Source organism: Oxyura jamaicensis, chromosome 1 (genome assembly GCF_011077185.1).
Source record: "Oxyura jamaicensis isolate SHBP4307 breed ruddy duck chromosome 1, BPBGC_Ojam_1.0, whole genome shotgun sequence".
NCBI classification, from domain to species: domain Eukaryota; kingdom Metazoa; phylum Chordata; class Aves; order Anseriformes; family Anatidae; genus Oxyura; species Oxyura jamaicensis.
The window spans coordinates 187,929,213-187,946,273 of record NC_048893.1 but is presented as its reverse complement, the minus strand read 5'-3'; the positions used below and the strand labels follow the sequence as shown (position 1 = coordinate 187,946,273).

Here is a 17,061-nt window from a genome sequence, read left to right as displayed (position 1 = left end):
TATATATTCAAGGACCAACAGACTTTCTGCTCTTCTGAAGAATCTGCAGAAGATCTATTCTTCAGCAGCCTCTTTTCCCTGCCTCTTCACATAGGTCACCCACCCCCAATGTTGTCCTCACATTGTGCAGGCTTCTCTGAGATGTTTTTGCAACACCACAGGCCTGAAGCAGCATGAAGAATCGTAGAATCACAGAATCAGTAAGGTTGGAAAAGACCTTGAAGATCATCTGGTCCAACCATCGCCCTACCACCAATGTCACCAATCACATCCCTAAGAGCCAAGTCCAACCTTTCCTTAAACACACCCAGGGACGGTGACTCCACCACCTCCCTGGGCAACCCTTTCCAATGCCTGACTGCTCTTTCCGAGAAGAAATGTCTCCTCATTTCCAACCTAAACCTCCCCTGTCGCAACTTGAGGCTGTTCCCTCTAGTCCTGCCATTAGTCAGCTGTGAGAAGAGGCCAACCCCCAGCTCCCCACACCTTCCTTTCAGGTAGCTGGGGGGAACAATAGGGTTTTCCCTGACTCTTCTCTTCTCCAGACTAAACAACCCCAGTTCCCTCAGCCGCTCCTCACAGGACTTGTGTTCCAGGCCCTTCACCAGCTTTTAGCCCTTCTTTGGACACGCTCCAGGTCCTCAATGTCCTTCTTGTAGTGAGGGGCCCAAAACTGAACTTGAGGTGCGGCCTCACCAGAACTGAGTACAGGGGGACGATCACCTCCCTGGTCCTGCTGGCTGCGCTATTCCTGATACAAGCCAGGATGCCATTGGCCTTCTTGGCCACCTGGGCACACTGCCAGCTCATGTTCAGGTGAGCATTGACCAACACCCCCAGATTGTTTTCCTCTGCACAGCTTTCCAGCTGCTCTGCCCCAAGCCTATAGCACTGCATGGGGTTGTTGTGACCAAATTACAGGACCCGGCACTTAGCTATGTTGAACCTCATCCCATTAGCCTCTGCCCATCGCCCCATCCTGCCCAGGTCCCTCTGCAGGGCCTTCCTACCCTCTGGCAGATCAACACTTTCCCCCAGCATTGGTGTCATCTGCAAACTTACTGAGGGTGCAATCAATTCCCTCATCCAAGCCAACAATAAAGATATTAAAGAGGATGGGCCCCAACACCGACCCCTGGGGAACACCACCGGTGACCGGTTGCCAGCTGAATTTCACTTCGTTCACCACCACTCTCTGGGCTCGGCTGTCCAGACAGTTTTTAACCCAGCAAAGTGTGTACCTGTCCAAACCATTGCCTGCCAGCTTCTCCAGGAGGATACTATGGGAGACCGTGTCAAAGGCCTTGCTGAAGTCTAGGTAGACTATGTCAACAGCCTTTCCCTCATCCACCAAGGGGTCACTTGGTCATAGAAGGAGATGAGGTTTGTCAGGCAGGACTTGCCTTTCATGAACCCATGCTGACTGGGCCTGATCCCCTGGTGGTCCCGCATACATTGTGTGATTGCATCCAAGATGACCTGTTCCATCACCTTGCCTGGCACTGAGGTCAGGCTGACAGGCCTGTAGTTCCCTGGGTGCTCCTTATGACCGTTCTTATAGATGGGCATCACATTAGCAAGTCTCCAGTCATGCAGGACCTCTCTGGATGACCATGACCACTGATAGATGATGGAAAGCAGCCCAGCAATCACATCCTCCAGCTCCCTCTGCACCCTTGGGTGGATCCCATCTGGCCCCATGGATTTGATAGTGATAGTCCAGGTGGAGCAGCAGGTCTCTGTTTCCACCTGAATTGTGGGGAGTTCTTCTGCTCCTCATCCCAGACTTCCAGGTTGGGAGGATGAGTACCCTGAGGATAAGTGGTGGGTAAGAATGGGAAGAGGAGATGGAGGACAGCATGAAAGCTGTGTTTGAAAGGATCATGAAGGGTCTTGGCTCACTTAGTTGAGGCTTGATGGAGGCTTGGGAGCATGAAAGTCTAGAGGTGGCAGGAGCAGCAGTTCCAGTATGAAAAGACACTAGACAGTGCTCTTAAGCAGTGACTGATGTGCAACCTATTGGACTTGGAGAAAAAAGCTGAGTCAAGCAGTGAAGGGGACTACAACTCCTCTAGTGACTTGTGGGGGACTGGTTCACAAAGTGTCTATCTAAGCGTTTAAGTAGAGCTAGGAGGATGGTGCATGACAGCGGGATTTAGAGATGAGTTTTACAGTTCAGGCTTTTGTCTCTCCATGAATGGGGGTGTTGTGCCTGCTTGTTTAGTTTGGTCAGGTTAATAAGATTTTGTTAATGCTAGTTTTCAGTAGACCCTGATGGCCTCCAGAAGATGGACTGTATTGTTGGCTGCTATACTTCTCCCTTTCCTATATTCAGATACTGATTTTTAAATAATCATATGCAATATTTGTCTTCTTACCTGTTCATCTCTGGGTATTGGCTTTCCTAGGGAATCACAGAAGCAGAGAATAGTATTTCTACTCCAACCTTCTTGAAGCAAGCTCAGCTATGAGATCAGCTGGTGATGTGGGATCAAATTTTTTTTAATGCTTTTTGTTGATTAGCTTGTTTTGCTGCAAGTCTTACTCAGATTCTTGGCTTTGTGTAAATCTGTCTGCTTCCTTTCCGTGTGTGTTCTTTGAGGGGAGGTCAGCAGTCAGCAGGGAGCACAAAAGTTGCTATGAATAGAGTTCAACCAGAGCATGCTCTGTGGGTGTGAGAGCAGTAGTGGTTTCCCAACCTGAGGAGGTTCCAATACAGAAATCCCCACCCCCACCCCCCGGTTAGGGAACTTTGGGCTATTGTGGCCTTGAGCTGCTGTGCAATTGCAATTGTGTAGGACTCCCAGTTTTGGGAGTGTTGGAAATGCTGGCTTCAAGTTTCTTGCTGAGGGTCCATCATCTCGCAGTGAGATTACTGATGCACATTCCACTTCCACCGTTTATGTAGAAGAGACACGGTTAAATCAGATGTCGGCACTGTTGTCTCCAGCTTAAAGGTTTGTGACCCAGTAATGTAGGGCTATGAGGCAACCCTGACTCCCCTGATGCAGTCACCTACCTGAGTGCTACAAGTGGCCCTATGCCTGCTTGGGAAGAATGTGTTGGTATCCCTTTTGAATAAGAGGCCAGAATTATGAAAGACCTGGTGAAGGTGGCATTTTAAGTCCTGCAGGAGCCTGCCAAGATGTCCATAAATCTACCAAGTCCTGCATGACAGTGAAACAGTAGCCCTTCCAATTTACTTGTAGTTGTCCTGAGTTGGCTTCTCCATAATTCGGCTGAGATCAAAACTCTGGATGAAGTCATTGATACCCCATGCATGGAATATTCAAGATATTTTGACCACCTCAGAGGCCTTGATCCTGACTGTCTGTCAAGAGCTCATTCACCCTAAACTGATGAACTACTCACTAGTAGAGTTTTGTGCAAGCTCATCTAGGTGATAGTCAGTCTAGTGAACAGATCTGCAGACTCCTGAAGTTCATTCAAGGATGGTGAAAGTATGGGGCCAGTTCTTGACAGAAGGTCCCAGTGGTTCCCCTTCCATTGGGAAGTTTTGTGGTAATTGGTCATTCAGTATCCCAAGGATTATATGAGCTCAGAGCACAACTGTGAGCCAAGTAGTCATAGTGGCTGGGATTCCCAAAAGATCATTCTGCCTATATATTTTCTTGGAGAAAAGGCCTGAAAGAGGTGGATGTACATTCATTCAAAGTGCCCTCCCAGCACAGCTGCTAAAGTCATAGGACTGAGACAGTATTTCTTCCTGGTGTGGATGTTTGCAATGCCTACTGTCCATCCGAGGACTGAGGGACAGTATCACGTCACTTGTAGATGGCATGAAGCAAATAGTAGTAAGGCTTTTGTATTTGTCATGTTAAACTCATGATGATGGTGGATCAGTAGTGTGCTACTCTGATATGCATGATGCTCATGGAAGGATGGTGTGGTAAGTCTTAAATGGGCCTTGAGATAAGAAAGCAAAAATCTTTGGAAGGGACCTTTCTTTCAGAAAAAAAATTAAATGAATGCAAAGTATGGATGTGTGGCTCTGGGGTCTGGAGTAAACTATCTGAACTGCTTCTAAAGGAAATATGGGGAGCCTCAGTACCAATTGTTCTGATCTGTTGACCTGTTCCTGCTGCACCAAATTCTCTGTTAATGTCTTTGTAGCTGTAAATTGCTTCTGAGTACTTTTATTGTGTATTCCACAGCAAATGGAGCCCACAGTGCTGAGTAGTCAATGTAGAATGGAAGGAGTTGAATGTAGAAGTAGTTGTGAAAGTTGGCCATGTGGCTGTAGCCACTTTGCTCCGTGTAACACAAAACAGATTTTATCCCAGCTCAGAATGAATATAACTTCCAGTGCAGACAAGACTGCATACATTTTCTCTCTCTCTTTTTTTCCTGGTTAACTTTAGTGGATAATGACATACAGCTGAATTCAGAAAGGTGTTTTATGTATACTTAATGTAATATTTTGCTTCCAGCATTTTTAATGTATTAATTTTTAATGTAATCTCCTTAAATATATGTCTTAAATATATGTCTGTATATGTATAATTGTGTATTTATAACATCTCCACACTATTACATACACTTTCAAAATACATTTGCAGATCTGCTGATGCTGTATGGACAATTTTACCTTACACCTTCTGGGAAGATGAACAGAGTCTTGGTGGCTAGGATAATTCACACACTAATGAAGGGATATTGCTTCCAAACTGATGAGTTGAAATCTGATGTGTTTAACTTCTTTTCAAGAGCAATGCAGTGTGCGAGGTATGTTGCAAGTGTTCCTTTTTTTATGCTAATACCTGCTTTTATAGATAATAACTATTTAAAGTATTTTGGATTAAACTTGAGTAGTAGCAGGTAATCCTCCTTAGACGTATTTCATTGTTCTGTCTTTGAACGCTTTTAATAAATTTATTATTATAAACTTCTGCACTAGTTAGGCAAATAATATTCAGATTAGAGTTACATGCTAGTATTTACTTTTAAATAATTAATGTGAAAAGCAATATGATTATTCATTCTGGAAGTTTGAGTCTTTGGTTTATATTGCAGGCAAGACAGAAATATTGCAGGCCTGGATCATATTATTGCAGCAATGAATATCTTCTTCAATACATTTGCTGTTAACTGTCGCAAACGGATTTGTAAAATTGGAGAAGAAATTTTGCCTACAGTGCTTTATATATGGACTCAGTATAGACCAAAAGATTCCTTGAAGGAATCAATAATTGAGTTACTTCGTCTCCAAGTTCACATGCATCATCCAAAGGGTGCAAAATCTCAGGAAAAAGGTACTATTGAAAGCTCCCTGTTTTATTTCTAGCACTGTATGTGATAGCTCAAATTATTGTACTAATTTTCTGAATTTTGTTACCGACTCTTGGAAATACTGATGGAAATGATCTTTACTTGCCAGTAGTTTTATTCTACAGATCTACACTGAAAATGGATTTTCAAATTGTATGTATTAGGATTTTAATTTGTATGCACTGTGTGCAAATTGTATGCATTAATTGTATTAAATCCTGTAAAGTTTGGTTGTTTTTATCTTAAAGTTATTGCTAAATTAAAGCACAAAGTCTTTGGCAAAGAGAATAGTAGTTCAGATTGAATTTAGATTGCCATATGTATCGTATACTCATGAGCATTAGGAAATGATTGCAGTCTGATTTACTATATAATACTGGCCAGCAAACATCACTCAGTAATTTCTGTTTGCCTGTCATCACCTAGTTTGGTTATAGCATCATTATTTTTTAAAAAAGATGGTTATTTTTGACTTTGATTACAAATGGCAAAGAGCTTACAATTAGTCAATATAATAGCTTACCCACTGCATTTCATTGTAGTCTTTCTAGTTAGATAAAGAATATAATATTTCAAAATTCTTATTACTTATTAATAGTATGATTACTTAAGCTTATTACTTACAAGCTTATTACTTATATACTATGATTAAGTTGTCTTTTAAGTCTTTCCACTTTTTTACTTCATTCATTCTCCATTATAAGACTTATTCTGCAGGCCTGCATTTGTCGTTAAGTTTTGTGTGCTCTGCTCTGATGTTTGCTGCATTTTTTGTCTAAGTAGGTTTATGAAGTGAGTGGCACATGTTATCTTTTAATTTTTCTTGCATGTACAGGGGCATATGACTCAAAAAAATGGCAAAGTGTCTTACATAACCTATATGATTTGCTGGTGAATGAAATAAATCTCATAGGCAGTAGAGGAAAGTATTCTTCAGGCTCACGAACTACTGCTGTGAAGGAAAATTTGATTGGATTAATGGCTGATATTTGTCATCAGGTAACATTTTTATCTGAGTATAAATTTGATGTATATACTTATGGTATTGTACATTTTGCTTTTTAAGCTAATATGGCTTTAACATTCCCTCAAATTGATTTACTGATGTATTAGTTCATTCTGTCTGTGTTCTGTTGTGTTAGTTGTTAGTTTTTGTGCAGTTTAGAAGTGTTTGGACTTCTAAATTACACTATTTTTCACTAGTGTTTTATATTAGAATGGAAGCATAAGTTCTGTCGCAATAAGAAATTGTAACTAACACCACTTATTGCCTCCTAAGAGGCTTTAAACAGTAAAAATGGACCAGTTTAGTTTAACATTTCAATTTTCCTTTTTTTGTTTACTTTCTGATTTCTCTTCATGAAGGTATTTACAGAGGGTACAAAAGTTGTGGAAATAACCCAGTCGTATACCATTTCACAGTCCAATGATGAAACAGTACCAAGCAAGCGCAGGAGGATTGAACTAGACTGGGAGGTAATTCGAGAAAACCTGCAAAGATCACAGAAGGATTTTGATGTCATACCTTGGTAATAACATCTTTACATGAAACAAATACCACTACAGACATCTTAATAAGTTAGATTATTTTCCTGACTACATTGTCCTTCCAAATTAGGTGTCTGCATGTGCTGTAGTTATATATCTAAGCAGTAAGTTTAGATTCTCACAGCATTTGAAAAGTAGTGAGTAGTGTTTTTGGCACTCTTGCTTTAAAAATTTGATACCTATGGTTTCCTGAGAAATAACAAATGGGGTCTGGTAAATTGTGTTGCAGTGCATAACATATTACAGCCTCTTATTTTTTTAATCTGTCTTTTGTGCTAGATATTACCAGTCTTCATGTAAGTGAATGTGTTATCCAGCTCACGAGTAATGAAGTTAAGGTTTACTACTGCCTTAAGCTGGCTGGCTGGGTCATGGAACAGCAGCCATTAAGAGTCGGGCTGTTCTGAACTAGTTCTCGCAGTTTGCCTTAATACCTTGCTTAAAAACTGTTGAAGTGCAAGGCCTGGCATCTTAGCTTGGACACCAATGAAGGTGAATTTTTTTGACATTAGGGACTTCTGAACTGGAGGTACAGGTTCATAATCTTCCACTGACTGCCCCAGGGAATATGTAACAGAAAGTAGAGAGAGAGAGATTTTTCTAGGACTTGCCAACTGTAAGCTCAAGAATGTCGACTTTTTAGCATCAGTAGATTACACTGGATGATTTTGCTGTTACCGTTCCTCCCTTTCTTACTTTTCTTGGAAATTGCTGTACAGGATACTAAAACAGTGTAGCTGCTTGTGAATTGGGTTGTGAGCAGGGGCACAGCGTGTGTGTTTAATGCTCACTCTTGAGACAAAGTGACTGTTTAGGACCTGACTGAGAAGTTAGCCCAGTGTTCTGAGGAGAGGTAGCAGTCTCCAGGAAGTACTATGAGTACTACAGAGTTGCATCCATTGCTATGAACAAAACCCTTTCAAAATTTACCATTCCCAGCTTAACTTCTTGTTCATTTGATGAATATTAATTTTCATATCTGCTGAAGTGTTGTCATTTGTATGTAGTTTCATCCTGGAAGTCACTTCCTGAGTCAGAGTGTATAACAAGCTAGTCTAGCGGAAGGACAAAAATAATTTTCTTGCCTGAATTTTTTTTTCATGGTCAGAAGCCAATGAAGTCAGCTTGTAAAAAACTTTTAGTGATAGTGAGGCTAGACAGGCAGACTTCCCAAGTGAAAAAGTAGAACTGCTGAATCTTTAACCTTTGATAATAAACAAATCAGCTGAATACTAGAAAATATAAACGTGAAATGGCAATCAGAGAATACAGTCAGCGTTCATTAACTTTTGAAGACACATTTATGTATGTTTCATATTGATTGCTTCACATTGTGTTTTCAAGGTTACAGATTACAGCTCGATTACTATCAAAGTATCCTATGAGTCTTCCTAACTGCGAGCTACCTCCCTTACTCAATATACTTCACCAGTTACTGCCTCAGCAGCGACGTGGAGAAAGGACCCCTTATGTGCTGAAGTGTCTTAAAGAGGTGGCTTTGTGTCAAAACCAGAAAACTGATTTGAAAAGCACCTGCAAGTTAGAGCTCAAGAGAACCTGGGCAAAAGTTTGGTCTCTTACCATTCGTAGCGTAAGTTTTCAGCAAATTGAAGTGGAGAGCTTTGGGTTACTTGGAGCTATGATTCAAGGAAACCTTGTTGTAACAGATAAAGAACTCTGGAAGATATTTTCAGGACCCCCATTGAAACCTTCAAGGTAAAACGGGAAGCAAAGGTTTTATTTCATGTCTGATTCACGTTGCTTTTTACTATGTAATCAAAACCACTGCATTATTCAAAGTATTATTGTTTTTGTGGCTGCATTTGTAGTTAAGAACTAGCCACATCTGTGTTTTATGCATTTGAAACTGATGTAAGTATGTGCATAAGTGTAAAAGCAGAGGTGGAAGAGAAGAGGCAAGCATCTTCAAATGTTAAATCTGACTAAAAATATAAAATCTGACTGAAAGAGATGTGGTTGATTTTTCGAAGTTAAAAAGTATGATTTCTTCTAAATATATATTTGATTCTGAAATGAGTGTCCGGAAACAGTCTTTAAAATAAACAGGAAACATCTGTATTAGCAAAAATATGGCTTTTCAAAATGCAGGTTCTAATAAAGGAGTTTTCTAGTATGTATGCTATTAAGTTGTTTGTGCATTTGATGCTCCTCAGGAGTGCAAAAATACTGACTTTGCTCTCTCAAATACCCATTTGTTTTTTTCTCATAAATGCCTTCTGTTCCCTTTTTTATTACAGTTCTGCAGTATGTTGTTTAGCATTACTGATGTCTGCCTATTCAGTGCCAGAAAATTTGGACATAGGAATGGATCAGAGTAATTGTGAAAGAAATCTGGTTTCTGTATTAAAGGAGGCAATAATGAAATGGGTACTGTCCTGCTGTTTGGAGGAAGAAATGGAAGAATGTGTGAAGTTGCCTCCTGTGCTCTGCAGGTAGAGTCTTCATGGCATAATTTTATATGTAAACTTGCTCTGTAATGCAGAAGACTGTCCAGGGAAAAGTGGATTTGCAGAACTATATGGTGGTAATGCTTTGGTAGAGTTAGTTTTTTTAAGCTTACTGTAGGATATAATTTTTGGGGACATAGTTTAGTCATCTACCCATAGCATAGCACATTCAGGAAGTATGTGTTAGAAATCTTAAGTGAAAATTTAAGCCACTTTGAAGGTACACAGTAAATCTTGTCAGTGTTTATGCACACTACGGGAATCCCAAGAGTATGTCTGATTGAAAGAAAACACAAAATAATGCAAAATAATTTTCTTTTTTTTTTCAGTGATTTTCCTCATCTTATGATACAAAAAATTCTTGTGAGCCTTACAATGAAGAACAGTAGAGCTGCTATGATTTTTTTCCAAAATGATACTAAATGGTATGTTTTTAAATCAATCATTATGAATATTTATGCTTCTTATATTTGTTAATTTATCAAGCAGAGACAATGAAATGCATAAAAGTTCCTTGAGCTCTTTTGCATCTTCCTGTACAACATCATCAGTACCCCGTAAAAATGAGTTTTTGCTATTTTTTAAGATGCTTTAAGCAGATGTTGAAATATCAGCAGATGTTGCTGACAGAGTCAAAGATTCATGTACTGAACAAAGTATCTTAGGAGGAATAAGTTCTTCAAGCAATACAGCTAAATACTTGTCTCTTTACACACAAATACATTAGATACTTTTAGCTCTGTAATATCATATTTTTCATTTGTAACTTTATACAAATAAATATTCATGCTTGTTAACATTAACTGCCATTCTAAAGGAAACATGTATTTTAGGATTTTTCACGAAGATCGGAGGAAATCTGTAAAGGTTAGGTGATTAATTTCTGTGTCCTCAAGCTACTCAGTATTTGTGGCCCCAGTTACATGTTACTTGAGTCTCTTGGAGTCATTCTAAGAATGCTGTTGCATCTTTCTCTGATGCATATGTTCGAGCTCTTGGATTATATCCAGCTTGCTCTTAATGAAATTAAAGTGTGTATAACTTCTTGTAATGAAAGATAAAAACATTAGTTTCAGGCTTTTTTGTGGATTTATGCTGCAATTATGTGAAGTAGATTGATGTCAGCTATCTCAGCGCAAACCGGTTGTTGGTACATGAGCTGCAATAAAACTTACGATGTATGTACAAGCTTTATTTTTCCTTGTAGTTTCTTCAGACAAAGCTGAAATGGTAAGTATCTATTCCACAGTGAAAGTCACCTCAGAAACAAAACATTAACCAGTTTCATTAACTTTTTAACAGAAGTTAAAATTTTAAATTTTAAAATTTTATTTTGCCTTTTTAAAACATTTAAATAATAGTGTTAAAGACTAGTGTTCATATATTGGCTGCTGAAGTGAAAACAATGTCTCTTCTTCAAGTGTGCAGCACATCCAAGGAAAACAAGAAAGCGATTTTTGTGATGTTGAAGAGCTGTATCTACAGACAACATTTGATGAAATGGATATTTTCACTAACTTTGCAGTAAACATTGCAGATAAAAATGTGACTGGTTCAAGACTTGCCATCAACCAAAATCTTAGGGAGACACTGGAGTACTGCCTTTCAACAATGTCAGAAAAGCTTTTAAGCAGCTATGCTCCTGAGGTAAGTTAGAAATTACTGTTGCATCCTTATAGGTGTGCTCCCAAACAATATATTTTCAAGGAAAAGTATATAGATTCTCCTTTCTTTTGTTGCTAAAAATGAACTGCAAACATTTTAAAATCTGTTTTCAATAATATGAAACAGAGAAGTCTGTGCTTTTGTACATCATTGGCAAATTGTCTGTAATTTCCTTAAGTATGTAGGAAACTACAAGCTGTGTAGAAGTGGAAGTATGTGTGAAGTTGCCACATAAATCTTTGTTACGCTACTTTTTGAGATGTTTGCTTCAACTTCTGTGCTCCTGTAATGCTTTAAGCTCTTGCCAGTTTTCAACCAAGATTGCCTGAAGCACAGAGGTCTCATGGAGGTTTTGTAAAAAGAGGCAGCAGTGTAAAGGCAGAGAAAGCTGCAAATACAGGCTGTATTAACAAGAGCACAGCCAGTGCTCAAGGCAGATGATTATCCTCCTCTTCTTGGTGCCCTCTGTGTCTAGAATGCTGCATCCAGGTTTGGGCCTCCCAGGGCAAGACACTTGGTGCGTTCAGTGAAGGCCACTGAGGTGATTAAGGGCTAAAGCACTTGACCTGTGAGGAGACACGGAGGGAGCTGGGCTTGTTCAGCCTGGAGCAGAGATGGCTCTGGGGGGACCTAACAGGCTTTGAGGGAGCCTCTCAGTGCCCATAAAGTTACCTGGAAGACACGGCCTGGCTCATCACAGTGGTGCATTGCCGGAGGGTCAGGGACAGCAGGCATAAACCCAAACCAAATTCACACCGGTGCAAGGAAAGTTTTACAGCTTGAGGACAGTCAAGCAGTGCCACCGCTTGCCCAGAGAGATTGTGTAGTTTTCATCCTTGGAGCTTTTCAAGCTGTCTCTGGATCAAGCCCAGAGTAACCGGATCTGACATCAGAGATGGTCTGCTGTGAGTAGGAGGTCTATTTGAGCCTGAATTATCCTGTGATCCACTTGTTGAAACAACAGAATCTCTCAATTGGAAAAAAATCTTGACTTGGAGAAGAAGAGCCAAAGCATAATGGTGTGAAAAGTTGATGAAGACAAAAGCAGCAGGCTTTTAAAGTTTCTAGCTCCTTTGACAGGCTAGCTTTGGTTTTGATACAGTGCTGTGCCTCCTTGGCAACTTGCTGTTAAGGTCCTATAATATTTGGTGAGTGTGGTGGTTTTTAGGCACTGTAAAACCTCTTCCTGGTTTGGCATATGTAAACAGTGTGTATGCATGCGTTTCTCCATCTTTTTGTAGATACACATTTTTAAAGAATGTTACAGCAAATCCTCTTTGGTCTCTCTCCCAGAGAAAGTAAAAATATTCATCTGCTCTTTCTTCTTCTTTGATCCAAATAAGTTAGACATGTAAAAAAGGGGTCTCCAGGGTTCTGCAGGGTTCCTGCAGTAGATTTGCATGTGTTCACAACCCTATATGCCATTTGTTTGTTGACATTTGTTTCTTACTGCTAAGAAGAAACTTACGAATTTACTAAGACAGCAAGAGGCGGTGGTAGGAATGTGTTGTAGTCCATGACTAGGCTCCTATCTCTTGTCCTGGTGTGGTGGTTTTACTCAGCTGGGCAGCTCAGCTCCACCACAACCGCTCTCTCACTCCCTCTCCTTACACATGAGGAGAGCTGAAATTATTACTATGATGGAACCTAAAGGACAGAGAGAATTTAAACTATTGTGAAGTAGGGAGGCCTAAGGGCCACGGCAGATGCAGAGAATATTGTAACATGGAGAGCCACAAGGACTTGGTAGGGAGCTAAGACAAATGCAAGATGCAGAACACTAGAATGCAAAGCTTCATTCATTCTGACAAAATATGTATATACAAGTGTTTAAAAGAGACTAAAGAATTTGTATTTTGCTGAAAAATAATCATATTAAACCACTGGTGCTTATACTGTGTTTAATTTAGTCTAAGCTTGTTGCTGCAGAACATCTTGTTCGATGTGTCAGTCTCTCAGTTGGTGTTCTGGGCTGCTATTGCTACACTGGTTTATTTACAGAAGAGGATGCCTGTAAATCAGAGTTGTTCCAGAAAGCTAAGGTAAGCAGCAATGCATTTGCAAACAACTTAAAGTAGATTGTTAAATATAAAATCATTTTAAAAACTGTATTCACACTGAAGGTGAACACATCTTCAGACCATGAATATTTCTCCTGATTTCTGTTTTTTTTTTTTTATTTTTTTTTTTTTTTTTAATAAAAAAAAAAAAAAGCAGCAGAGAGGTTTAAATATGTTACTGCTGCTGAAAAAGTGGAGCCAATGAAATTCTGTCAATATACCAATATATCAAATTTACAGATTCTAAATACAGATATGTTTCTGTATCACCCCTTTTAAAAAGATAAAATAATCAAGGATTTTTAGGCAAAAGGACTACATAGGATAAAAAGTCCTTTCATGTATAGGTCTTTCATGCAGGATTTTTTTTAAGATGGTCTAAGCCAGTATGAAGACAGCTGTTGTTGTTTTTATTGTTGTGTGAGGTGGTTTTGCACTTAAATATGGAATCCCAAAACTTTACATTATTTTTCTTTCATGATGAAAATATCAGTGTATCAGGCTGGTCTGTGCCATTTCTGTGTTGCTTCTGGAGCAGAATGTTTAGGAAAAAAAAAAGGAAAAAAAAATGTGCCCAAACTCACTGATGCACGCTGTAAATATCAAAGCTGTATGAATCAGAATGTATGGATACGTATGAGTGAGAATTATGTCCTTTTGTCTGTGTGTGTGCTGTGCATGTGCCAACATATAAAGAAATTTAACTGACATATTTGTTGTATTTTTATTAGTCTCTCATTCATTATGCTGGAGAAAGCATTTCTAACTCAAGAAAGAAACTAAATGAAGATGCCCAGATCAGCTCACTGAGGACTTTGATAATGCAGTGTACAAAATGTTTATGCAATTGTACCAAGGTAAAGCTTATAAAGTAATTTTTGTTTCTTTCCTCATTAATGAGATCACAAAGTTGGATATCACATGTGGTACATGAAAAAAATGAATTAACCTATTTGTACATCTTACTTTCTTACAGAACAGTGCTAATAAGATGCTGTCTAACTTATTCCTGCGTTTGTTAACATCAAAATTTATGAATGATCTTGTGGATATTTGCAAAAATCTGGTAAGTACATTCCCTGTGTTTCTGAAAGCAGAAATTGTATTTTTCTTATGGTATAATAATTTGGAGACAAACAAGATACTTATTGGAAAAAAAAAACTAAAATACATTGAATTTTATAGAGATTTCTAACCAGCAACATTTATATTTAACATTTTTATATTTTGAACACAGGCATAGTAGAAAAATAAGGACAAGTGGATAACATTTGATCAATGTTAGCATGTCTGTTCACATGAAAAAACATGCTATTTTTGGATTTTTTTAAATACTTTATTAGTGTTAAATGATATATATGTATTTTATGCTGTAGAAAGAATTTCTATAACACGACATTTAACTTTAATGCATGTGAAAATTTAAAGAACTTTTTTTTTAGTTTGATGGATTTATGAGTCTTAAAAAACACTGTAAAGATGATTTTATGTAGATATTAAATCTTTGAACTGTAACTGGCTCTCTCACTGACAAAAGTAATAGGGTGGCACATCACTGCATTTACTGCAACTCTTGAAACTTCTCCTTTTGGCAGATTGTGCTGTAGTCAGGTCTAGGTAGGCAAAATCTTTTTTTTTTTCAGGTGAGGAGAACCTGAGAATCTTACCTTCTGTTAGCTTCTCATCTAGTAGGGAAAGTAGTAATTACTCTGCCTTCAAAAAGGCCCTATGCCTTCTTTTCATTTCTGTGTAATTATGAAGTATGGTGGGAAGTTTGGTGTCTTCCAGATAATTGTTTTTCAAATACTAACGGTATCCTTGGCACCATCTAAAACACAAAAATGTGTATCTGTCTCAGGAAGCTTACATCTTAAAGAGAATAGTTCGAATACAATTCACATGTTTAGAAGACAGTTTTATCACAAAGAGTGAAATGCATTGCTTCAGTTTAGCCCTTATTTTCTTCACCTGTTCGAGTTGACTGGAAAACTGTAGTGTCTTTCCTTGTTCTATGCCTATGTGTTTTCTCCTGTCATTAAAAACCAACTTTAAAAGAATATTGTGTTTTTGTCAGATGACATTTACTGGAAAACCAAGTGACTTAGGAGAAGTGGATTTAGTGGGGCATGATCCTGAGGAGAGTATAATGGAAGTAGATAATCAGGGATCTGATAATCTATTTGATGGTCATTCAATGACTGACATCAGTGGTACAAATGAATCTGGCGACATACAAAATGTAACAGGTAAGCTTTCTCTTTGTCCAAAACTATTTGCAAAAGATTAAGACCCCGCTCTCCTGCCTTGTTTTTACAAATTGTTCTTTCCTTGAATGATAGGTATCATATTGTTCTGCTTTTAGTCAGGTAATAGTTGAACCAGGTACTTGCTAAACAATAATTATCTTGTACTTCATTAGTGTTTTAAAGATATTAATCAAGTACTCTAGTTCATCTGGAAATGAGAAGTTTATTTTTTATTTTATAAATAGTGAAATGCAGGAAACTAGTTAACTTGCTCAAAGTCAGAAGTTTTGGAAAAGAAGAGAAGGTGTGTCTGTAGACTGCCTGTCTCTGTCATTAGGCTGTGCTTCATTTTCTTAAAAGTAGTCCTATTTCACTTCTTCTGCTGATCAGTAATTCTTGGCAAGATCATCTTTCTTGCATCTCTGGAGGAGGAAGAACATGAATTTGTATGTCCTTGGGACAGGCGTTTATTGCTGTTACGACCTATAAGTACTGATGTTCTCTTTCATTTTAATTTCTTTCTTAAAATAATGCATATTTTAGTTTCTAATGAGGTCTATGGTTGAAATTTGAATAAGGACATTAATATAGTGGTAATTGTCGTAATTTCACTGTTGGGGAAACTTTGAATCTGTAGTTTAAAATACATCCTAAGTAATAGCGAACGACACAAAAAAAATGGTTCTGCTGTGTTCATTGTACTTTGACAGGAGAAATAAGCCATCTGTATGAGCACATAAAATTGAAATCTGTTTTAAAGAGGGCCTTTTTAGATGTAGAAAGCATTCAAGAATCTACTAACTGTTGCAGTATCTGCTCAATAACAATTAAAGGTTGCTAGTACTCTGTCTATTTTAAGAACTTAGTTTTGTAAAGACCTAAAATGTTATAAAACATTTTTATTGTACTTGGAGAGGCATTTCTTACATGTGAACCTTATTTTCAGGTGCTGTGAGTCCATTAGCTGAAGAACAGTTGACAAAGCAGGATTTACTCCTCCTTGAAATTTTGAGGTTCTTATGTATTTGTGCAACTACAGTCCAAACTCGGACAGTGAGCTTCCGAGCCTCTGATATACAGAGGAAGCTGTTGATGTTAACTGATAGCAGTGTCTTTGACGGTGCTAAACCATTGCATCTGCACACGGTGAGTGTGAGATTATTTTACAGAAGGCTCACTTCTGTTCCTGTACTGTTTCTAAAATTGTATGTTCTTGATGCCTTTTCTCTTATCATCAGTCCTCTGAGAATACCAGAAGAAAGCTACTTCTGATGTTTTGAAGTGTGCTGGGGTGGGCGGGGAAGGAACAGTTAGAATTTGTTGTAAACTAGAATAAACAGCTGAGAAATATAAACATCTTGCCTTTATCATTAATTATTTGTTAAATACCCAGAATACCATGGTCTCTGTCATAGAAGAGGATCTGTGTTTTAGTTTACAAAGGAAATATTTTTGGCTGCCAAATGAAAAAAATTCATGAGCAATATTAGTTTGACAGTCTGCATAAAAAGATGATAGGATTCTAACATGTAAGAGCTGACATTAGGTATCCTTACTGCATGATGACATTTTATGTGACAGTTTCTGAAAATGTCTTCTAGTTTTTCTTTTTGTCTACTTATTTTTCTTAAGAATTATTTTTCATTTTGGTTCTTTTTTTTTGTTGTCTTCCTCAGTACTTGATCCTTTTGAAGGAGCTTCCTACTGAAGAAAACCCGTTGCCTGAAGATGAAGTTCTTATGCTTCTTAGACCTCTTTCGTAAGAGAGAAACTATTTTAGCATTA

At 38.3% G+C, this 17,061-nt stretch overlaps 1 protein-coding gene across 6 annotated transcripts in view; it reads left to right on the top strand.

Moving 5' to 3' along the window:
• Window positions 1–17,061, top strand: part of ATM (ATM serine/threonine kinase) — a 74,895-nt gene that overhangs the window by 7,817 nt on the left and 50,017 nt on the right. For 5 of the 6 annotated variants that reach the window (XR_004751211.1, XM_035327152.1, XM_035327126.1 and 2 more), the window contains exons 6-19: window positions 4,581–4,746; window positions 5,035–5,273; window positions 6,125–6,288; window positions 6,655–6,818; window positions 8,182–8,553; window positions 9,096–9,290; window positions 9,635–9,730; window positions 10,727–10,952; window positions 12,881–13,012; window positions 13,762–13,887; window positions 14,007–14,096; window positions 15,105–15,276; window positions 16,223–16,422; window positions 16,953–17,035. Coding sequence is in view for 5 of the 6 variants with exons in the window: in XM_035327152.1 (XP_035183043.1) it covers window positions 4,581–4,746; window positions 5,035–5,273; window positions 6,125–6,288; window positions 6,655–6,818; window positions 8,182–8,553; window positions 9,096–9,290; window positions 9,635–9,730; window positions 10,727–10,952; window positions 12,881–13,012; window positions 13,762–13,887; window positions 14,007–14,096; window positions 15,105–15,276; window positions 16,223–16,422; window positions 16,953–17,035 (2,425 nt within the window). In the remaining variant the exon portion in view is untranslated. Of the gene's footprint in view, window positions 1–4,580; window positions 4,747–5,034; window positions 5,274–6,124; window positions 6,289–6,654; window positions 6,819–8,181; window positions 8,554–9,095; window positions 9,291–9,634; window positions 9,731–10,726; window positions 10,953–12,880; window positions 13,013–13,761; window positions 13,888–14,006; window positions 14,097–15,104; window positions 15,277–16,222; window positions 16,423–16,952; window positions 17,036–17,061 lie in introns of those variants that run through there. The other variant, XM_035327166.1, reaches the window with a different exon arrangement.